At 49.8% G+C, this 22,065-nt stretch overlaps 11 protein-coding genes across 11 annotated transcripts; 6 read left to right on the top strand and 5 right to left on the bottom strand.

The window, feature by feature from the left end:
- Positions 1 to 241: 241 nt before the first annotated feature.
- On the bottom strand, positions 242 to 839 carry N7496_003028 (copper transporter family protein; the record flags this gene model as incomplete). The annotated part of the gene is made up of 2 exons (XM_056695959.1): positions 242 to 727; positions 786 to 839. The coding sequence occupies 2 exons, from the start codon at positions 837 to 839 to the stop codon at positions 242 to 244; spliced, it is 540 nt and encodes a 179-aa protein (XP_056558171.1).
- Positions 840 to 1,314: 475 nt separating this feature from the next.
- N7496_003027 (ferric reductase family protein) lies at positions 1,315 to 3,252 on the top strand (the record flags this gene model as incomplete). Its single annotated transcript, XM_056695958.1, has 1 exon — positions 1,315 to 3,252. The coding sequence occupies one exon, from the start codon at positions 1,315 to 1,317 to the stop codon at positions 3,250 to 3,252; it is 1,938 nt and encodes a 645-aa protein (XP_056558170.1).
- A 726-nt stretch (positions 3,253 to 3,978) lies between these two features.
- N7496_003026 (uncharacterized protein) lies at positions 3,979 to 5,486 on the top strand (the record flags this gene model as incomplete). Its single annotated transcript, XM_056695957.1, has 2 exons — positions 3,979 to 4,956; positions 5,109 to 5,486. The coding sequence occupies 2 exons, from the start codon at positions 3,979 to 3,981 to the stop codon at positions 5,484 to 5,486; spliced, it is 1,356 nt and encodes a 451-aa protein (XP_056558169.1).
- A 385-nt stretch (positions 5,487 to 5,871) lies between these two features.
- Positions 5,872 to 6,935, bottom strand: N7496_003025 (DUF2011 domain-containing protein; the record flags this gene model as incomplete). Its single annotated transcript, XM_056695956.1, has 3 exons — positions 5,872 to 6,225; positions 6,286 to 6,856; positions 6,910 to 6,935. 3 exons carry the CDS (start codon positions 6,933 to 6,935, stop codon positions 5,872 to 5,874), a joined length of 951 nt encoding a protein of 316 aa, XP_056558168.1.
- A 470-nt stretch (positions 6,936 to 7,405) lies between these two features.
- On the top strand, positions 7,406 to 8,101 carry N7496_003024 (LAMTOR1/MEH1 family protein; the record flags this gene model as incomplete). Its single annotated transcript, XM_056695955.1, has 3 exons — positions 7,406 to 7,456; positions 7,577 to 7,725; positions 7,816 to 8,101. The coding sequence occupies 3 exons, from the start codon at positions 7,406 to 7,408 to the stop codon at positions 8,099 to 8,101; spliced, it is 486 nt and encodes a 161-aa protein (XP_056558167.1).
- A 964-nt stretch (positions 8,102 to 9,065) lies between these two features.
- On the bottom strand, positions 9,066 to 9,748 carry N7496_003023 (E2 ubiquitin-conjugating protein UBC8; the record flags this gene model as incomplete). The annotated part of the gene is made up of 4 exons (XM_056695954.1): positions 9,066 to 9,202; positions 9,265 to 9,446; positions 9,509 to 9,623; positions 9,682 to 9,748. The coding sequence occupies 4 exons, from the start codon at positions 9,746 to 9,748 to the stop codon at positions 9,066 to 9,068; spliced, it is 501 nt and encodes a 166-aa protein (XP_056558166.1).
- A 1,679-nt stretch (positions 9,749 to 11,427) lies between these two features.
- N7496_003022 (ubiquitin-like protein ATG12) lies at positions 11,428 to 12,124 on the top strand (the record flags this gene model as incomplete). Its single annotated transcript, XM_056695953.1, has 3 exons — positions 11,428 to 11,686; positions 11,804 to 12,003; positions 12,065 to 12,124. 3 exons carry the CDS (start codon positions 11,428 to 11,430, stop codon positions 12,122 to 12,124), a joined length of 519 nt encoding a protein of 172 aa, XP_056558165.1.
- Positions 12,125 to 12,268: 144 nt separating this feature from the next.
- Positions 12,269 to 13,421, bottom strand: N7496_003021 (3-methyl-2-oxobutanoate hydroxymethyltransferase ECM31; the record flags this gene model as incomplete). The annotated part of the gene is made up of 2 exons (XM_056695952.1): positions 12,269 to 12,889; positions 12,948 to 13,421. 2 exons carry the CDS (start codon positions 13,419 to 13,421, stop codon positions 12,269 to 12,271), a joined length of 1,095 nt encoding a protein of 364 aa, XP_056558164.1.
- A 1,628-nt stretch (positions 13,422 to 15,049) lies between these two features.
- On the top strand, positions 15,050 to 15,702 carry N7496_003020 (Scytalone dehydratase; the record flags this gene model as incomplete). Its single annotated transcript, XM_056695951.1, has 4 exons — positions 15,050 to 15,071; positions 15,126 to 15,181; positions 15,234 to 15,275; positions 15,334 to 15,702. 4 exons carry the CDS (start codon positions 15,050 to 15,052, stop codon positions 15,700 to 15,702), a joined length of 489 nt encoding a protein of 162 aa, XP_056558163.1.
- Positions 15,703 to 15,813: 111 nt separating this feature from the next.
- Positions 15,814 to 17,475, bottom strand: N7496_003019 (uncharacterized protein; the record flags this gene model as incomplete). Its single annotated transcript, XM_056695950.1, has 1 exon — positions 15,814 to 17,475. One exon carries the CDS (start codon positions 17,473 to 17,475, stop codon positions 15,814 to 15,816), a length of 1,662 nt encoding a protein of 553 aa, XP_056558162.1.
- A 279-nt stretch (positions 17,476 to 17,754) lies between these two features.
- Positions 17,755 to 21,501, top strand: N7496_003018 (uncharacterized protein; the record flags this gene model as incomplete). Its single annotated transcript, XM_056695949.1, has 3 exons — positions 17,755 to 18,944; positions 19,000 to 19,914; positions 19,962 to 21,501. 3 exons carry the CDS (start codon positions 17,755 to 17,757, stop codon positions 21,499 to 21,501), a joined length of 3,645 nt encoding a protein of 1,214 aa, XP_056558161.1.
- Between the last annotated feature and the right edge of the window lie 564 nt (positions 21,502 to 22,065).

Here is a 22,065-nt window from a genome sequence, read left to right as displayed (position 1 = left end):
ACTCACATTGCTTCTAGGGCCAAACTTGCTCCAAGCAAACGCGGTGTGGCAGTCCTACAGACTTCGATTTGGAGCTATCTACGAGAATGATTTAAAAGGGATTTCCAGTCAGCAGCTGTACCACTATCAAGGTCACACTATCTACGAAACCAGGTAAGCTGTCATTTCAAGTCATAAATCTCATTCAATCATTAGGTAAGTAAAGATCTCAACGTCTTTTTATATCAATCCCATGTACTATTCAACCACAACATACAGTCGTCTCTTCCACGCCCTTGATCTCCTCCTGTATTCCCTCGATTCCAACCGTAACAACCATCCAATCACACAAAAACTTCCCCAACCCGGCCCCAATGAAAATACAAATAATCACATAAACATTGAAATACATCGCCAACAACATGATAATATAAGCACCGGCAAAAGTCAACGCGTGTATAACAGCCCGAACAAATTGCTGCAAAGGCGTCACTCGAAACTTGAGACCAAGACCCGCCGACTCGGCCCTGGTCACGCAATTGTCCTTCTTGGCAGCGAGCACCGCGGCTTGGCGCTGGAATTGGCGGGTCAAAAACGTGTCGTACTCTTTGCCAAGTCGACGAAGCGCCTCGACAAGGATGACGAGCAGAATAATCCCGATGCAGGTCGCGGCGAACATGCCGTTATTTTTGATCTGCCATCCTGTAGAAAGAAAACAGGCGTCTATCGTGTACCAGTTGAACAGCATCTGGGAAGGAAATGGTTAGCGGGGCCTTTGGGCCAAGTGATCCAGCCTTGGCACTTACCGAGATTTTACACTCGCTGCTGTCGCTGCTTGAGCTCATGTCCATGCCTTGCATATTGATTATGGGATGCTTAGGGCAGGCTCTGGGGTATGATGGGTGTCCGCTGTACTAGTGGGCTGAAAGTATCTACTTTCAAAACGAGACCATGGTGGTCTTATAGATCTCGGCTGTTGAATGTCGCAACCGCGTCGCGGGGCTGCCCCAAGTGGAGCAAATCTCCGTGGGCCTGCTGGAAATCTGCTCAATTGCTCTCAAAACGTGGCTTGCAATAGGTTGAGTGTTTCGCGAGAAGCACGACTTTGGAGACCTGGCTCTCGATTCCACGTATGTATATCCTGAACGTCCTGTACATATTCCCTTCTCTCCTTCTTCCCAGCTCTATCACACGCAATATTTTACTCATGTTGTCATAATCATCTACGCTGAGAATTCTTCCCAGCCTTACGGCTCTTTATGAGAATCATATCTGTTCAAGCCATATATCTCAAACTGATCATCTAATTCGATCTGATTGGTTTGGAGAGACAATATGCCCTTCTCAGAATTGCATGCCCGCGCGCACATCCAAAACTTGAGTGCTGCAACGACGTTAGAGCCGCACTGGGGCTACGCAGACCGTGCTGTACCTTGCACAAATGACGCCGGCTCATGTGCCTATCTAGATGTTGTCTATTCGGCCCATGACCGGGGTATGCTTTATACCGGCATCATATGGTCAACTCTCGGAGGTATCCTTTTCCTTTGGGCTATCTGGAGGCATTTCAACGAGCCAACGATATCTCCATCGTTGACTGTCCCACGTCTGGCTGGATTTCGCAAGCTTCGAGTCTCTCTTGCGGTTTTTATCCGTACATATCTCCTCCCTGATGCACTTCGCACAATCTTCGGCCGCACGACTCGCCTACAAGTTCTCGTTCTTGCAGCTCTGGCGGGCTATCTTCTCATATTCAGCTTTGTCGGCATTGGTTATAACACCTGGATCACCCCTGTGTCAGGTATGGACGGCGTTTATAATACTCGTTCCAGCATCGGCCCATGGTCAGATCGCGTCGGCGTTCTTGCATATGCACTCACTCCTCTGTCTGTCATGCTAAGCAGCCGCGAGTCTTTCCTCTCTCTGATCACGGGGCTGCCCTATCAAACATTCAACTTCCTGCATCGGTGGCTGGGCTACATCATCTTTGTACAGAGCTCCCTGCACACAATCGGTTGGTGTATAGTCGAGTTTAGACTATACCAGCCACAGCCGTCCGTCGGCATTGAGTTTGTAACTCAGACATACATTGTCTGGGGCATTGTCGCCATGATCCTACTCCTTCTGATATTTGTTCTAAGTACGCCCTGGGGTATTCGACTCACTGGATACGAGGCCTTCCGCAAGCTGCACTATGTTCTTGCCATAGTATACATCGGGGCATGTTGGGGTCATTGGGAACAACTAAAATGTTTCCTGCTTCCATCACTCATCTTTTGGTTCCTCGACCGAGGAGCTCGTTTTATCCGCACCGCTATGCTGCATTATCACCCTAGCGAAACATCTGGAATTCTAGGCTTCAAATCTATCGACTCTGCCATCACCCGTTTTCCGGACGAGGAACATGGAGACGTGATTCGCCTGGACATGGAAAATGTTCAAGAAACCTGGAACATCGGCCAGCATTATTATCTGTGCTTCCCACAGTGTAGTGTGTGGCAATCACATCCATTCACACCACTCAATGCACCCGAGGTCGTCAAGGGAGTGGTCAAGCATTCATATATCCTACGTGCCAAAAAGGGCGAGACAAAAAAGATCGCAGATCTTGCCTCGAAGGGTACTTTGGCCACCCCCGTCATCTTGACTGGTGCCTATGGCGAGTCTATTACCAAAGAGCTAGCACCGAATACCAACATCATCTGCGTGGCGGGTGGAACTGGAATCACATATGTGCTACCACTACTCCTCCGCCTCGCCCAGCAGCCTTCTTCATCAGACCGAAGGATCGATCTAGTCTGGGCAATCAGGCATACGAGTAACGTGCAGTGGATCCGTCAAGAGCTGGGCATTCTCCGCAAGGCTCGCAAGGCCATGAATCTTAAGATCCGCATCTTCGCTACCAGAGACATCAGCAGCCCGTCCACATCCAAGGAGAGCATCGTACCGGCGAAGAATGATGACGAGAAATTCATGCAGGCCTCTGAGCAATCATCGTCCGCGGCTGACCTTTGCGATTGCGATCTGGATGTCCCAGTTAAGCTTGGCGGTGGATCGGCGGACAGCAGCAGGCATCCTGATTTGCAAAGGTTGATCACTGATTTCTTGGATAACGCAGTCACGGGTCCAACAACAGTATTTGCCAGCGGGCCTGGCGGTATGTTGAGTGATTTGCGGGATATTGTGGCTACTTGCAATTCTGCTTCTAAGGTGTGGAGTGGACAGGAGAGATTTGATGTTAGCCTGGTGTATGATGATCGCCTTGAGTGGTAAATACTTTACGAATTCAATGATTGAAGATAGGTTGACCGTGTAATGTTGCATCCTTGATCAGTAGATTTAAAATGGGAAGAGTGGCGTCTGTTTGCCTCGTCTCCAAGTGAGAGTGTGGAACGAGTGTGCTGAAGCCATACACTCCTGCAGCGGGCCTGAGCATGAAATGAGGGCTTGACCCAGGCATAACTTACATCCGACAGCAGGATTCGTAGGATCATGACCTTCAACATTAGCGAGGCATTGTGATTGCTCGAATCATTTACCAGAGATCACCTGGTTTCAATTTTCCTGACTTGCGAAGTTCCTCCTCACCCACCAAACTTCAACCTTGACACTTAACCTCACCAACAATCCCCCAGAATCCTACTCTGTCCCGCACAATCGACACCAGTGCAGATGTGAGCCTCTCGAACCCATCCCAGAAACGTTGTTCGAGGGAAAAGCAACGATATACTGCCACAATGAAGTGGGTTATCTCGCGACTCCTGGTGAGCTCGATATGCGGCGCTCTCACCTGGAGCATGATGAGCTCAGCTGAGATTCAGCCACCTGAATACGGTATGTGTTTTTCAATGATGTGGTCGAACTTTATCACTGACTTTGCAAGAAAACCCTCGTCTTCCTACCGATGGGACACACGGCAGCAACGCAGTCACATACCTCACCTCGAATACTCGACAAAGAGACTCGATCTTCTCGGAAGCAGTTCAACTCCTTGAATCCATGAACGCATCCCCATCCTGCAATCGCGTGGCAGCAACCAGACTCGTCACCTCATGTCAAGACCTCGGAGGCAAGGGAAACACAGATCCCGACACGAATCAAGTCCTCGACGTGATTAGATCAGTATACGCTGCTCGACTGGCAATCTGTGAGCTGGAGAGTGCTGGCGCCGTCGTACCTCAGCCGTGTATTCCAGTAACGGTCCCGATTCCCTCGCCGTCAAATTCGGGTTTCAGATTCTTTCGGAGATTCAAGTCTATGGATTGCGATGAGACGTTACTCCCGAAGAAGGACCTGGAGCAGTGTCTCAGAAGCCTTGAATCGAGGCCACAATGGTGGACATCCTACAGCAACAACAGACAGAATGCGATGATCATCTGCCAAGCGTCTCGCATCGAGGCAGAGAAGGAGGAGATGCTGATCCTTCACCAGTCCCTTGCTAAAAGCACCGTTAAGCTTGATGAGGGTCTGCAGGAAGCTCTGCGTCGGGCTGCGGAAACCTCAGCAGAGCATCATGCATTCCTTTTAACAGTTCAAGCGCTACAAGAGAGACTCTCGAGTGAGCTGGAAGAGAGGGGATCGCTCCTCCGTGGTCTTTTGCAAAATTTCCTCAACGATATCGAAGCTGGCTTCGAAACAGTGGCCGCAGCAGTCACTTCGGCATTGAGCAAGGTGCAGATGGAGACCTCACTCCTCAGCGAGGTCAGTCTCACCCAACCTGTTGATTCGTCGAAAGATATACTAATTTCTATCCAGAATATACAAAACACGTCTTCAGAAATCGATGTACTGCAGCAGGTCCTGCGAGCCACTTCTGAAGATACCGCTGCCCGAAGTCATCAAGCACTACGGGTGCAGCAGGAGGACTCGCTTGTAGCGAAGGAGCTTGCATTAGATCTTCATGCCTCACTACGCTCCCTGGCGGAGACGGATGTCGCTCAGCTTTCCCAGCAAATGGCCAACGTTGACGTTGCCTTGGTATGTTCACGTCCATCACTTCCTGGACCTATACTGATAGACTTAGGAATGGCTTATAAGCCGACTAATGGTTGCTCTTGAGCAAGAAAGCAAGTTGACCGAGGTTGGTATTTTCAAGTCTTTCACACTGAGATAGCAACTAACCTCAATAGCGACTCCAAGCCATGGATGCTTCTATGCACAAAGCCCAAGCGAGAGCAAATGAGCTCCAAAAGGCCCAACGCATCCAGGCTGAAGCCTTGACTATCCAACAACAAGCCCAAGAGGCAATCAGATACAACACCCAGGTATCACAAGCTCTGCTGGACAGAGCCACGACGACAGCCGCCAATCTACATACTATAATCGACGAAGCGGCAACGAAGTTCAAACAAACCCCCGGATTGCACCAAGGGGGTCTCTCCATTTGGACAGTTTGCCTGGTGCTGCTTATCGTAATCGGCGCGCAGAATTTCAAAGCTGCCTTTGGCCTAACATTCTTCATTTTCGGTCAGTCTGAATGGTTTGGTCTTTGCCGTGATAGTGGCTGATGGCTGGAATCTAGGGCACTTGATCGCGACGACAGTTTTTCCTTTTTTCAAGTTATATGGCTCTTCGATGATGGCTATTTGAGGCCTCTTTTTTTAGATGCGTTATCGTCATAATTATAGCGTTTTTAACGCTGGGAATCCTTTTGGTTTAATCTCATGATTAGCCTTGGGTATTTTATTTGCGGTTCGACAGCGGGTTCTTTCAAGCTCTTACCCACTACCCTGGCTACAACTTAATATCTATGCTTTTTCTTCTCGCAAGTACCTTATCGTCACCTCGAATCCCGTTTCAAAGCGTTGAATGCAAAGTTTCACAATAAATAAGCCACTTCCATTCCTACAGGGTATCATAATCTTCGAATCAGCAACAAGAAAGCGCGCTGCTCTACTCGTCACCTCCAGACGAGTCACCATCTCCATCTACCATGGCAACATCCCCATCACCACCAGCACCAGCCGCAGCAGCCTTCTGCTCACGAGCCTTTTGCCGACGCTTAATCTTGCGCTCCCGATTCTTGCGATTCCTCTTTTCAGCTTCCGACTCTTTAGCTGCCACCGCAGCAGCAACCTTCTTACGCAATTGAACGCGGCGTTTCTTGCCGGGCTTTTTGCGTGTGATTGGGGACTTGGATACGGGAGCACCCTCCACCACGTAGACTGGGATGTCTTTCGAGGAGGGAGGTAGCTTGGTCTGATGGCGCTTGAGGTGGATAACCCGCCAAGGTAAATCACAGCCGGGCTATATAGATACGTCAGTGATCAGGGCAGAGAGATGTGCATGGCGAAGAGGATAGCTTACCCATGGTTGAGCCTTGGCCCAGGTTGTGATATGCTCGCCTGTGACGGCCATATCTTCGAATTGGCGCCTTTGCTCGGCTATCGTCTCTTTCGCCGCATCATTCTCGTCTAATCCAAAGAGAGTAGGTGTTGAGAAGTAGTACTGCCATCCACGGAAGGCCTTGACGAACCGCCCCTCGGAGGGGTCTCCGGAGGGAGAAGGGGACCGCAATCGAATGCGGAGCTTTTGTGTCCCTGCAGTGGTATCCTTGGTATCCTTTCCTGATGCCTTGTCTCCCTTTGAGCTTATACGGTCTCCGTCTGTTTTTTCTTGGTCCTTTAGCGTAGCGTCTTTCGGCTTTGTGGGGGCGCTGAACAGGCGGAACTCGAATTCCTGCTCCTCCTCGTCATTGTTCTCGTCGGCAGGCTGCATTGCTACATTGTTATCTTGCTCGGCAGCTGTATTCGTTCCAATCAGTCCATCGAGATCCAGGAGCTTGCCCAGTCGAGCGTGAGCGTCTTGCAGGTCGGTCTCATCAACCGGGGATGGTTCACGAGAAGAGGCAGGCGATTGGACCTCATCACGGCGGACCCTGGATGTCAAAGTCAGCATAGCTATATGAAAAATGTACAATAAGTGACTCACCGTTTAGCATCAGGTAGATCAAACATGATGTGCAGAGAGACGGAGACACAATGACCAGATGGACGTTGCACAACGGAAGACCGCAAGAGCCAAACCCAAAAAATTGGCAGATAATGCAACGCTCCGGCCACGCACTTTCTTATCGCATGACGCCCAGCGCACGGACATCAAACCTCCCCAGCCTTCCATTGAGGCACTGCAACCTGAATGAAACTTTTACCTTCTCGACGATTTACTCCCTTCACCAACTTCGGAGTTACGTTCCCTCGATTTTTACCTGTTGCTGCGCCATTTCTCTCTCCTGCATTTTCACCTCACGTTCCTTACTCCACCACCAAAATCCCTCGTCGCTATTGACCGCGCCGCCCACATTTCCCCGTCCGAGGGGGAAAAGGGTTCCACCGCTTCATCATCGATTGGGGTGATTAATGCCTCGTGCCTGTTACATCGTGTCCCCCCTCTGAGCCTTGAATTGGGAAGCGCCCATCCGGTATAAATGGGTGTCTGTGCTTCGTGCCTGGGCGGCAATCGCCAGGAATCCCCCGAGGTGAGTTGTTGATGCTGCTGTGGATATACCGTCATGTTCAGCGCGCATTACCTCGGTTTGATGCGGGACGCATGGAATTCGTGTCGAAGGGAACACTATGCTGACAAGTCATTCTTCAAGCCTGAGTCCTCGCGTCTCTTGGATGAGGATCCCTATCAGGCGGGCTACAATTATGGCTCGCTTCATACGCAGCAGGCCAACCAGCCGGATCCGGAATATGTGAGGCGTGAGCGTGAGGCTTTGGATGCTATCTGCCAGCGCACTTCAGAGTGAGTATACCCCCGAGAACACTCAGACCGGGATTCCTGATGTTCTAATACCCATTCCGTCGGAGAATCACCGCTAACCATCGAGTTCAGCTCCGTCATTGATATCTGGTCCCTCCAACCTCAACCACACCTCCAACCCCAAGCCACTCTCCCCGGCCCAATCTCCGCAGCAAATTCACCAACCCCATCTCGCGAGAACGCCGTCCTCACAGTATCCACCACCGACAAGGATACCAGCCGTCCTACCTCGGGCAACACCGCGCCCAAACACTGGGGCGAAGTGGTAGTCAACACCAACAAGAAGCGCTCCCGCCAAGACCTCAAGGACGACGGAGTCGTAACCCGCGACGTCTTTGGTGTTCTCAAGGTCACCTAAGCTTGTCAACTATTCTATGACTAGCTACCTCTTTCCCTCTTCTTGCATGATCACGATATCAAACGAGCCGCATACGAAGAGGACGGGGAAGACGATGACGAGTATGGGAAGGGGAACGGAATCCGCACATTATTTCATATGACTTTCGAGTCTGCACTACAAACGGGTATAAACCCTTGTATTTTCTTACACTCCTTGTTTATTTGTTCTTTTCTTGTTCTTTTTGCATGGATCGCAGGCCGACTGTTTGTTTGTTCACATAAGTAGCCACTCACTTTGACTTACCCCCCGTTTCATTGACCTGTTAATACCCATGCTGCAAGGCTGTTTCAATAATCTGATTTGATTACTCTCCTCGTGTTCTATGTTCCTTTCTCGTTGTAATAGTATTCTTTCTGTCGAGCTGTGGCGCTGGTGGCCCATTCTTTGATTGTGACGGGCCGTTTACTATTCGGGTTCAACTTGATATCGTTATTGTCATGTCATGCCTAGATGAGTAGATTATTCAAGTGAAAAATACCAAGTTGAGAAATGCTTCTGTTGTTTCCGACTCAACGTCACTAGGCAATCTCATTGTCAGTACTAGAATTCTCATTTTCCTAGTTATGTTACCGCAGATGACAGGATGGTTTACATGGTCAAAGCTTAGTATATCTGAAAATGAATTTATTCAAAGCCCCCTCGTGGAGAACAAAAGGAAACGTCAGTACGACTCCACTAGACCGCGAGAAATTGCGCTTCGGCTTGTCCTACCCGTGACTCCAGCGACGACCATAGCAAATGCTCAAATGAAACAGGCAAAGAATAATAAAAATAAGAGAAACTCCACAACGAAACGCCCGCTGGTCCTGTTCTGATGAGGGGTAAAATCAAAATATAGTAGGGTTGAGAATGCAATATGTTCGTGCAGGTCCGATCTCGGACTGAGGCGATGGCGGGAACCGAAGGAACCGGGTGGGTTGGTTTAGACATCGTCCATTGCGCCCGCGGGCTCTTCGCCGCCAGATTCATAGCTACCGGCGGAGCTGAGCTCGTCTTCGGATTCGGTGTCCTCGCCAGCCTCGTCCACGGCCTCTTTACTGGCATACTTGGCTACGTACTCTGTGCACGGTGGAGTTAATACCCGTGTGGTGGGACTGGAGAGAGAGAGTGGACTTTTGTACCTTTGACCTTCGCCTCGTAACCCTTCGGCTCGCGCATCATCAGTGCTGCGGCCTCGCCATTGAGCGGGTCCGAAGGGTTTGGGTAACGGAGTAGCTGAGGCAAGAAAACCTCAAAAATGTTGATCATGTCATACATTGGCGACCACGTTTGATTGATCACGTCGAGGCAGACGGATCCCGAGCTGAGATGGGCAGTCAATATCCGGAGTGTAGATGTTGTACAGAGCGTAGGTCAATAACTCACAGCTCGTCAATGTTTGGGTGGAAGATCCGGTTCACAAATCCAATACTAGGACTCTTGTAAGGGTACTGGTCGGGCAATTCAACGTGGATCTTCCAGTGGCCACCGGCGAAGGGCGCTGAAGGATTATTAGCCATGATGTGACAACAGGTTGTGATAGACAAGACTGCACATACTCTCTTCCGGGCCTTTGAAGCGAACGTAGAATTCTTGCCTATATGGAATCATTAGAAACATCCCCATTGGCAAGTCGGGGAAGCAGGTCCGTACACTAGTCACGAATTAGCGGATGGTTCCATAGTTCGGAAAATGGGAAAGAATCTCACTGTTATCATTGACCAGGGTCACCTCGTAGTCACTCATCAGCCTATAATACTCGATAATCGTCAGCTGGATCTCAACGCAACCACTTGTCTGGTAATCGAGTGATTGATCGCGTGCCGGGCGGGGTAGATAGCTCGGGGGAGGAGAATCGGTGGGCGTACATCCTAGCCGAAAGTCAGTAACCATTTCGACAGGATACTCTCGAGGGAGCCAAAGCTTGAAGACATACTTCATGACCTGTTGGTACAAACAAAAGCCCGGGTTAGCACATGCGGGGACCTTGAGCGCCTTATCGAGCTCCGTCATGAGGGGAAACTCACATCGGTCTCGATTCTTCGCTTGGGGCTGCTCATGATAGCGGAGTAGGACCTATCTAAGGTCACAGTAGGGAGCTTCGGGCGGCGAGTTTGCTGTTGCGGGCTCGAGGGTAGTCGGTTCGGAGTAGCGTAATGAGGTCACCGGGGCGAGATAGATTGAGAGCGGGGAAGGAGTAGGCGGGGCAGATAGGCGAGGGCAGGCAGGCGAGGTCGAGGGTGGGCGAGGATACTATTCTCAGTCAACAGAGAAAGAGATCCGAGTGTCAAAGAGATCTGGTAGACAAACAAAGTAACAAGGAAGGAGGAAGGAACAAAGAGGGGAGGCCGTTGGGGATGATCATGATGGGCAGATGAGTCAGCGGTATCAGGCGCAAAGGTTGATCCACGGATTGGAGACCAACTCCTATTCTCTTTTCGTCCTTCCAATTGGAAAATGGCCTTGGATTTACCTTTTCCCACCCGCCAACGTGGGACCACGACAGGTCCGCACGTATATCACGCAACTGCTCATTGCCCGCCACGACACCACTGCTGAGTTCGCCGAGAAGACCGCCGAGTTATGGCAACTGGGCCGGGGTGCCGATTTCCGTCGGGCCACTGTTGCTAATACAACGGCTGCCTTCACGAAGATCTTTGGGCAATCCGTTGGTCCGTATCTATATTACTCGGCCAGAGAAGAACTACGTACAGAGTATCTTGCATCTCCTCTTGCCATTTGGAATTGTTGGGGCTTAGCTATCTTGACCCTAGTGGGGGGTCTGCTTCTGATACGCCTTGCTCGCTCATCAGGCTCTAGAAATGTGTTTATAGCTCTCGGGAATGCTTTGATGTTTTTAGGGCCTGCATGGACGACTTATGCGCTGATTGAACTGGCCAATAAGCCCGGATGTAGTGCCGTAGAAGGAATTCTACTGGGCTTAGGATTATTTGCCTGTGTCCTGGCATTTTTCCATTGTCGAGTGCAACTCTGGGCCTTTACCTTGCTCGAATTTCCCCAAAAGAAGGGGAAAAGAAGGATTAACGGATAACCTGTATTATATCTGCACATATACTTTGTAGTCTTGTACCACTATCTACTGTTTTCACAATCTAGTAAACCCCCGGACTACCGGCGGTGGGCAAAATAAACTCGGCCAAAACGCAATGTAGCCATGGTTCTCCCTCATCTTTCCTCAACAACAACCCATTATTGATTCTTCATAACACCATCTCCACCCAGACTACTCTAATTTTCGAAAGCTCGTGCCGATCTTCGGGCTCCACTTCACACCTCTATCCGCCATGAGTTCCCCTTCACCATCGTCACGCTCCTCGCGCGACTCCCCCAGGAATCCGCCCGGGTCCAGCTATCATCCCAGCCCAAACCGTCAAGGGACTCAGTCACAGTCCGCATCTCCCAGGATGGTAGATACGCCGATCCCGGACGATGATCATGGCGCCGACCTCCCGATGAACATGACCGCGTCGGTCATGCTGACGGGTCTACCCCGCGATGCTCATCAGGCACTCGCCGACGTGGAAGCTATCGATGCTGGTAAAGGTAGGCCACCTTCTACGGATGAAGCTTTTGAACCCATCACATTTTTCCCGAAATATGCGGAACTTTCCAACTAGCTTGGCCAATTTGATGATTCAAGCTCGCTAACACAGCTTCCAGTGACCGTTCGCTTCCAACCACTCCCATCAGCCCCTATTCTCAAGAACCGGGTCTTCAAAATCAGCGCATCGCAAAAGTTCGAAACCGTAGTCAAGTTTCTACGAAAAAAGCTCGACTGCAAAGAGACAGACTCGGTCTTTTGCTATGTGAACAGCGTCTTTGCGCCCGGCCTGGATGAAGGTGTCGGTGGGCTCTGGCGGGTATGTTTACCTACTCTTTTTTGTTACGGGGTGTTATTTACTCATCAATCTCTCGCGGCAGTGCTTCAAAACGGATGATCAATTGATTGTCGCTTACTCGATGACGCCGGCGTTCGGCTGAGCAGGAGACCAGATACACTGGCCTGCCTCCAGCGCGAACAAATGAATGAGCCTATGTACAGCTGAATAAATGATACCAAAGCGGACCAAACACAGAATGGACATGCAGCTGATGAAAAAATGGGGCATTATACAGAGGGTTTCGTTATTTTTGATACATCTCGTCAACCGTCTTCTCGAACTTGGCTAGCTCCTCCTTCGAGATGGGGTAGGTGTATTCCGGCGAGGGGAATGCTCGACTCTTCACCTCCTCGCGGTACTGAATCATGCCGCGGGTCGCTTCGCTCCAGACGTCGGCATACTTCTTGACGAACTTGGGAATGAATCGCCCGGGCTGGAAGTTGCCCGTCATGTCAACCTGCACGAGTACCTGTCCCGAGCAGCCATTTCCAGCGCCAATCCCAATTGTTGGAACCTTCAGCTTTGATGTGATGAGAGCGGCGACCTCCGGAGGCATCGCTTCAAAGACAAACATGAACACGCCGGCCTCTTGCAAAGCCAGCGCGTCACGCAGTATCTGCATCGCGCTGGTGCAAGTTTTACCTTGGACGCGGAACCCACCAAGAGCATTTTGTCTTTGTGGCGTGAGACCGATGTGTCCAACGACTGGGATACCAGCTTGAGTGATACGCTTGATGGTCGGCGCTAGTTCCTCGCCTCCTTCGATTTTAACTCCGTGCACGTGGCCCTCCTTGATGAATCGCAGGGAGGATGCGACTGCTTGTTTGGGAGAGATTTCATATGAACCCATGGGAAGATCTCCAATCTGTGCGCTTGTCGATTAGCCTCCAACTCGAGTTCATACACGCGGAAGGGTAACCTACGAGAAAGGCATGCTTCGCGCCACGAGCCACGCTTCGACAATGGAGCAGCATTTCCTCCATGATCACTTCTGTGGTATTCTCCAGTCCCATTGCCACCATGCCCAAGCTATCGCCAACCAAAACCATATCCATACCCGACTCATCTGCGGCACGGGAACTTGGGAAGTCGTGGGCAGTGATCATGGCGATAGGCTCTCCCTTCTTGTAGAGGTTGCGCAGTGTGTGCATGGTGACCTTCTTGCGCGCATTGGGTGTATTGGGCGAGGGTTCGGGCGAGTGATAGGAGCTGTGTCGGATCTGGGTGTGGGGAGCGAGCGGCGAGCTCAAGACGGAAGAAAGGGAGGAAGGTTGGCGATTGATAAGGGACTGGCGGATTCGGCGAGGCGCGACACGAAGGGTGCTCGCATTCAAGGCAGGCGATGCAGTCAAGACGGTCCTCGAGAGCGGCCGCAAGGCAGCTCCTGGCGCAGCCATTGCGACGAAGGGTATTGAAAGATGTCGGCACAGCACGAACAATGTACAAGCTCAACAATCCTAGTTGAAGCTTCAAGATAGCTGTACACAGGTAGTCTCCCAATCAAGGTTCCAATCTGTCACGGCTATCTGCAGTAAAAGGGCGTTGGGCGGATCTCCTGCGCAATGTCGCGGCAATGACCTCACTTGGTCTGCAAAATTCCGAGGCAAATCGGCTTTGCGCCACAAGACAGGACAAGCGTTGTTATGATTAAAAATGGGAGCTTGTGAATGTAGCGGCACGCGACAATTATATTCAATCTCGAGAGAAACTCTCCATCTGTCCGAAGAAAACGTGCTGGGTTATGCGGCGTAGATGGGAGCATCTCCATAGGAAAAAAAGCGGGCGTGGAAGTGAAACTCGGATAGGTCACAGGCGCCGATACTGCCGCTGCGGCTGTCACGGAGGGAATGCCGGCTCGGTTGTCCACGGTATGCACACATAGCTCGGAGATCGGCTTTATGCATGTTTGGAATTTCCCCGCATTTTATACCGTTAGACCAAGATGTGCTTTTTGTTTCTTTTCAATCGGCAATTATTCTAGCAGAACTATAGTAAACTTCCCCGCTATCCTCGGCGTAATTTACAGCTTTACAGCTGATGATTAATACCGCCCGAGGAACGAGGGGCTTCACCGCCTCCCGTTTACGCCGAGGTTATTTCCTGGTTGGGACTAGGGCGGGGAGCCCACTTTTGTATAAAGACATGCAGCATGCTACGAAGTACAGCGTATACTTGGGATGAAAAGACTGTTGGTGCTCGGACGAAGGGATGTGATATATCCAGAGGCTGACTTGGATCAGAAAAGAAAGATCTTGAATTTGTTGGGAAATTTCTTTAATTTCCTTGTAAGGACTGTCGTCCTGATATTAGTGGAGGATGGCTCAACCAAAACAGAGAGGAGAAGCTATAGGGAGTGAAGGTTGAACTATATCATTAGGCATGATTACATATATAGGTCACATCCATTTTAATGTTTTTCGATAGATTGAATTTTTCCACGTCGGTCTTGGGGAGCGTTAATGAGGATGGACAAGAGATATGTTCAAGTTGTCGGGGTTGCATGAAGTAGAGACATCTCAGAAATGATAGTTTATGTACTGTCTAACCATATACGGACCTGATACGATACTGTCTATATGCTGCAGTTCTACGGCTGATGAACTCATTTACAGTCATTATTACTATCATATTCGGATGCGGTGTACCTTTCGTAACCCGTGAAATTCACATATGGGTATAGCCAGACATAGCGCTTGCTAAACATGAAGCTTTTGTTTTACTTATGACTCACATTCGAGTGCCTCCATGGCGATGCTCTAAGATTCTCTTGATCGAGATCGTCCCCTACCGCGGGAGCTAAAGAATGCCCAACTCGATTCAGGCGCCCCGTGGGAGAGACAGTAGCAAAGCATACTTCGCTTTCTTACTAAGGTCGGCTTACTTTTTCAGCTTTTTTTTAGGCACCACCAAATTTAAACCTTACTCGACAATTTTCTTCTATAAATGGCCGTGTGACTTTCATGTCCTCACAAATCACTTTAATTCTCTCCAGCAATTACACCCCTAAACCAAAGTTCTTGCCAGCATGGAGAGTATCCAGCTTCCAGGTAACTATTTCCACGCAAGATATCACAGCTAGAACTCACTCAACTCTGTTTTAGATTACCTTGCAATCAACAACATTGCCTTTGAATGGGCCGATAGCATCGACAAAAAGGTAAGCTAGACCTCGCTAGATGTTGAAAGTTCACGAGATTGACCCGACTCAGGAATGGACCAGATTTCTAGACATCTTAGCGCCAACCCTCATGGTATCATCAATTCACTTCGGACCACCCGATTTACTAGTTGTGCTAAGACCCTTTGCAGGTGGATTATAGTATCATTGGTCTAAAATGCTTCCCAGACATGAACGCCGAGGAATTCCTTGCTATGGTGAGCTCTCCTACACTTGTAGGAGATCCTCTGATTCGCACGCAGCATCTTATCGGTGCTGCAAAATATGAAAAGGTGTCAGACTCGGAAATTGTGGCAGTCCATCAGATTCGTGCTGCGCATCAGCGCTACAAGGACCTTGATCGGACTACGGTGGCTTACCAAGGCCATAACTATGGCAGCGTGAAGCATTGGTATAAGAAGATTGATGGGGTTTGGAAACTTGCTGGAGTACAGCCTGAAAGTTATTGGCTTGAGCATGACTTTGATAAGATCTTTGTCCAATCGTCTGGAGAGAGTTGAAGAGTATGCGAAGTCTACACATACATCAGGAACGGTATCTGCCTGGTCACACAAAGAAAGCTTTCTAGAAGTGGAAGATGAGCACTCTTAAAGAAACAGAGAATTGTTAAATTACAACTCAATCCCTCTTCTCAACACATCAACCACCTTCTCTTGAAAATCAACGGCCAGAGCTGGACCCTCCGTCCCCCTAAAATCACCCTTTAGGCAGGCCATCACAGCCTTTGTATAGCCTACGCCCATCTCCATCGGCAAACGCTGTGCTACCAATGCCATTAAATCCTCAGCTACCTTCCTCCGATTCGGCAATCGTCCACTATTCTCTGCCTCTCGAATTTTAGCCTCCATCAGCCGCGACAGCGTCACCCACAGCCCAATTTCCAGTAGCACCACACCCAGCGCGTATATATCATGCAGACGACTGAATTGATGAGTTGGTTTTCCTTGTCTGTTTGGATGACGATAGAGATTGGGCTCAACTTCAAAGTCGGATCGCATGTCGGTGCCTTGTTTGACTGATCGTGCATAGCCCCAGTCACTAAGATACGAGACAATTCTGTTTCCAGGACTGGGTGTGGAGAGGCGTTGCTCGTAGAGACCCGCAGTGCTGACTCCAGAAGAGGTCTCGAGGAAGAGAAGGATGCCCCGGCTCCAGATGTTCTTGTGAACCCAGGCTGAGGCATGGACGTTGGAAACTGTCAGAGCAAGGCTATGTGCCATGCTAAAGCGGTCATTCAGAGAAGGTTTCTTGAGCGGCCTTTTGTTTGCACTGTCGACGGCGTTGATGAAAGCGTGTAGGGTTGTTAAGGATGCACCGTCATCGGACTCGGATGCCGGCAGCTTATAGAGGAAGGCGCTGCGCTCTTCAATGGGCTGATCAATAAAGCCAAAGCATTCCAGCGCATATATCTTAGGCTGGTCCAAAGAGTCGGATGAGTCGCTGGCGAAGGTAGTACTTTGAAGTAGCCAGGCCAAATTGCGAATTGGTGTCTTTAGCTCGTCGATTTCGTCCTGTTCTAGATCGTCGCGTTTGAGCTCGCCCTCATACTCGTGATATTCAACAATGACTTTCGTTGTTTCTGATGTGCCAGCAGACCATGTTCCCAGCTGGAATCCCTTTGTCGACTTTCCTTCTTCTATAAGGGTGCCAGTCAAGCTGTGATAATCTGCTGGAGCCTCGGCTTCGGCGAGCATCTGTCGCTTTATCACTGGTTCCAAACCACTGCTCTTCATTCCTTGTTGATCGCTCTCCGCTAGCTTAGCCAGTGTATCCTGGGACATGTGCAGCATGAGATTTCGCAGATCCTGCGACCACTGGGTGTATGTCTCTAGGATTCGGTACAACTTCTTTTTGTCGAAGAGTGACCAGTCATACCCCTTGAGCTTGAGCGATTTCGCCTTGCTCTTTGCTCGCTCCAGAAGCGACTCTTGTGCCTTGGGCTTCTCGGGCTCAATGGTGAATTCCTCGTCCACAAGGCCATACTTGGCTGCGACAAGCTCATACTCAGCCAATGTCTTCCTCATCTGCACAAGTAGCCCTTCCACCGTGTCGGCGATGAAAGGGTCTACTTTCCCAGGGACCATCAATCCATGCTCGGGATGGAAAAAGATCTTCCTGAAAAAGAGGAGGGAGGATAATTGGAGATTCAACTTAAGCCGAATCTCGGCGCGATCATCGTCGAAGGCCTTGATGTCGGAGATGACGCCTTGGATAAATACCGTGACTTGGTAGATTTGGGTAATTGCCGTCGAAGCAGTGCCGTAGAAATCCATTTTGCACTCGAGTACAAAATTAATCTCAAGAGGGGGAGTCCAAAAGACTCAGAAGTCTTCGGAGGGGTCCCGCAATGGGCCCCCAAACATGGCGTTAAATCTGTCAGCGCTAAATACGAAGTGGGAAAAGGCAACTATTCGCTGTTCTGCATTTATTGGCTGATGGTTTCTGGGCATTTGTTCAGGCCTTTAACTTGACGATGCCCCACCAGTATCACGCTATTTCTGTTGACTTCCTTAACTTTGGTACCTCAATTTACGAGCTTTGGCGGGGAAGAAATGTCAGACTCCTACGACGATATTCTCAACTCTCTCGACGATGACAACAACTATTACTCTATCGACGGGGACAATCTCTCCCCTTCTCTACAAGCCTGGTCCAACTCCAACGACATTGAAGAACTCGACCTTGACAGTCTCAATCTTTCATCGGACTCAGATTCATCATGGGTCGACCCTTTAGAATCTGCCATCACAGCAACCCGCAACGGGTCAGCCCCTATCCTTAGTACTCTCTCCCAATTTACCACGATCCTCTCGCAGACCGGAGTTCATGGTCCCCGTCTCCTTAAAGCAGGAAATCTCTCCGCGCGAGCTACCAAAATTGGCGCCGGCGCCCAGTTTACAGTCTTCGAAGATCCAATCTTTCAAGGAGAGGTTGTCAAGCGCGTCAATGTTCCACTTACTAGTAGGGCTGGGCAACGCTTCGCAGCAAGCAATGACTATCGCCTTCAACTCAAGACACTAGAGCTAGAGATTCTATCTCTTTGCAATCCTGTGCTGCGCGCACATCCCAACATTACTAGCCTTCTGGCATGGGGCTTTGACTTCCCTTACGCAAATTTGGCCGTGCCAGTCCTGTTTATGGAGGCAGCGCTTATGCCTTTAGGGGATTTCCTTAGCGCGGAGAGCAGGTCAATAGAAGTCAGATACCAATTCGCGCTAGATATAGCAAATGGCTTGGAAGCGCTGCATCATCTCAAGATCGTCCATGGAGATGTTAAACCAGACAACGTGCTTGTGTTTGCCGGCCAAAGTGAGAGTGTCCCTTTTCAAGCCAAGCTGAGCGACTTTGGCGTCTGTGTTGATCTAGAGGCTCCGGATGGAAAATTCTCCTTGAGCGACTATCGGGGCACGCCTGCCTGGCTTGCACCCGAGTTGATAAGCGGAGACATTTCCAAGTTTGGACAGTTCTCGCCGGAACTGATGTTCCAGTTTGATGCATACAGTTTTGGTTTGGTGCTTTTGTCTATATTCACAGGAAATGGACAGATACCAAGTCTAGACAAGACTCCTGAGAAAGTCCCAGATCAGGTTTCCAAGTTTCTGAACAGCCAAAAAGACATTTCCTCAGATATGCGTATGGAGTTGCGCAAGGGAATTATGAGTCTCCTCGCTGAGAATCCCAGAGACAGAAAACTTCCCAGTCCAAGTTTGCTGAAAATTGACAGCCCTGCCTATGCATCTTGGTATTTGAATCATTCCTCTGATCTGCTTTGCTTGGTCACTGACGCGTAATTTCAGGCTCGCATCAATCCAATCAAGCTCTGCAGGAACACACGTTGGCATCATTGATCCCATCTACAATAAGGGTCCTTTATTCTGGTACAGACTTGATGAGAGTATTCGAAGTGAACTTGAGGCACAGTATTTGCTCGGCAAAGACGGCAACGCTCCTCCCTTCGGAGGGAATGTGCTCTTTGGAATTGCACAGACAATTACTGGCGCGAAACCTTCATATCTTGACAGAATGCTGACTTATCTGGGTGACGCAGCAAAGGCAGGGTTTTCACCTGCCCGAGCCATATATGCGCAAATCATGAAGGCGCATAATCAGCCTTTAGAGTTCAGCGAAGAAGAGTTGAAAAAATGGATGTTGCAAGCTGTCTCCGAAGGGTATTTCTTCGTGGATTCCCGCTACAGTCAAAAGGATATTGAGAAATCGAGAGATCAATTCAGGAGACAGGGTGGTTTCTGCTCAGACCCATTCCTAGCCAAAAAAGATATCAAGGCTGCTGTGGTGGCAGACAAGGCCTTGGAATGGATAACCAACAACGGCATCGTGGTCGACCGCAAAGGAAATACAATACTCCATGCTGCCGCTGCTTTGGGGGTGACTGACGTGGTTCAGGAACTGCTAGATTCTGCTCAGGTGGCAGTGGACGTGGAAAATGACGATGCCGAGACACCTCTTTACAAAGCCTTCCAAGCCGGTCATACTGATGTGATTGAGATTCTACTTGATGGTGGTGCTAGTGCATGCACAAAGACTCGACAAAACGTTACTCCTTTGCATTGGCTGTTCATGGTCCCGGATTCTTCCATTGATCGAATAGCAAAACTCATGATCAAAGGAGGCGCTGATATCAATGCAGTCATCACTCCCGTCGTGAAGGAAACCAGCGGTGGATACCCAGAAAAGATTCAGATCTTCCACTAGTAAGCCTTTTTCTTTCCAGTTATTTGTACTGAGACTAACAGCTCAGTCCATTTGAACTTCCTCATGGCACACCTCTTCACTGGGCCTGTTTCTTCAGGAATATGGCAGCTATGGACGCTCTTCTCTCCCTTGGGGCCAACATAAACGCGTGCTACCATGGATTAGATGCATCATCAACACCGCTTGCATTGACGGCCTACTTTGGAGAGCCTGAGATAGCCCGATATCTGATATCTCACGGTGCAGACGGAACTCTGCTCGATTCGATGGGACGAAACACTCTGCATGCAATCACCAAATACTTCCCTGACCGGCACGGCTATCTACCTTATCACTGGCATTATTGGATCCGCCACGGACCGTGGGAGCAACATTTGACAAACATGACTGATCTGGTGCAAGTCCTGATCGAGGCTGGTGCAGACATCAATGCCAAAGACAAGGGGTATCCTCCTTTAACCCCTATCGCCGCCGCCGCCGATCTGGGAGTCTGGGATGGCGGTATGATATGTGCCTTATTAAATGCAGGCGCTGATCTTAAGGAATCAATACTATCAGCCGGAGATACAATTCTTCATTCCTGGGTGTCTATCGTAGGACCCCGTTTGGATTACCCCGAGGCCTACCTACCCACTCTCAAGAAGATAGTCGATGCCATGCCAAACATCGACATCCGCAACCGGTTTCAAGAAGATACCCCTCTCCACCTGCTAGCAACTACCTATCATCCAGAGGATGAATTCGAGGAGGCATGTGATATTCTACTCAATAACTCTACGCCAGTAGATATCAACACAAAAACCCGTCATGGAGAAATTCCGCTCTCCATAGCCTTGGAGACAAATCTCGATCCGATACGACGAGGCCGCTTCCTACTCGAAAAGGGCGCCGATCCGCTCATACTTCACGCCCGAGAGCGAGATATCTTCTATTCGATCGCCAATAATGTCGTTATTACCGATCAAGCCAGTTGCGACCTCATTGAAACCTTCCTCCTCCGATTGGGCTCGGACACAAAACAGGCATACAAAAAGCACTATCTGTCCAACGCCAATAGTCACGAAACCCTCATTGCGGCCGCAAGTCGCGGAAAGTCATTAACAGTGCAACTCCTCCTCTCCGTCGGCCTAGTCAGTCACATCAACAAGGCCGACACATCAAAATCTCCACCGTGGACAGCCCTTGACCAAGCCCTCCACTCCGCCGAGATAAGTCGTCGTCTGCATATCCAACACCTAGCCTCTTACAAAGCAGGTGCAGCCAGGGCGAACGCACTCGAAGCAAAGCTCGTCTACGATTCAAATCAAGGCCCACCGACGCGGGCAGCGGAGGCGTATCGATGTTTTCCGGAAGTTATTCGGATTCTACGAGATTCGGGGGCAAAGAGGACGTGTGAGATTGAGAGATTGTCAAATGGGGATTATATTAGCCAGCCGAGGGAGTGGGATGAAGAAGAAATTGCTCAGTATGGGTTTACTCCGGATACGCAGCCTAATCGGGAGGTATGGCAGGGGTTGTATGATTTGGCGAAGTATAGTGGGCGAGGCTGGTTGGGTGTGTTGACTGGTGGAAGATTTGGTAGTTGAGGCCGTGGAAGATCCATGTACCACAGGAGTTTGGACTTGAAGGAACCTCGTGAAAACGATCTAGTTTAACTTCCATGAGGCTATCGTAATTCAGGCTTCCCCAGGGTTACTCTAGTACAGAACCGGATCAAGACTTTTCAATGAAGGGTGGAAAGGGCAAAGGCAGCTACAGAAAACCTTTCCTACAGACGCCATACAGAAAGAACAAGAAGTGTCTAATAGAAACAATACGTATTGAAGCTGAGTAAAGCTGGAGTATCAAAAAGCACATTCGGAGAGAACCTCCGCCACCTGCGCCGGGTATAATCACCCGTTTTGAAAGACAAACAAAGACTCCGCCAGATGGAAAGACCCGAACATAAGGAGACAACTAGATGAGACCATGTAACAGGATGCAGCGCAATGCAATGCGAAGCGATCGGATCCCTCCTCAAGGCAAGACATGCCCAGTCATCGACTTGATGACTTATACCACATTTGAAGCCACCGACCTGCCCAGCCCACATTGAACATCATGGGTAGACGAGGCCGGCTTCATCGCGTGGCTGTCGGAAAAATAAGAAA

Source organism: Penicillium cataractarum (genome assembly GCF_028827025.1).
Source record: "Penicillium cataractarum strain IBT 29864 chromosome Unknown utg000002l, whole genome shotgun sequence".
NCBI lineage: Eukaryota > Fungi > Ascomycota > Eurotiomycetes > Eurotiales > Aspergillaceae > Penicillium > Penicillium cataractarum.
This window is presented reverse-complemented; position numbering and strand designations above follow the sequence as displayed.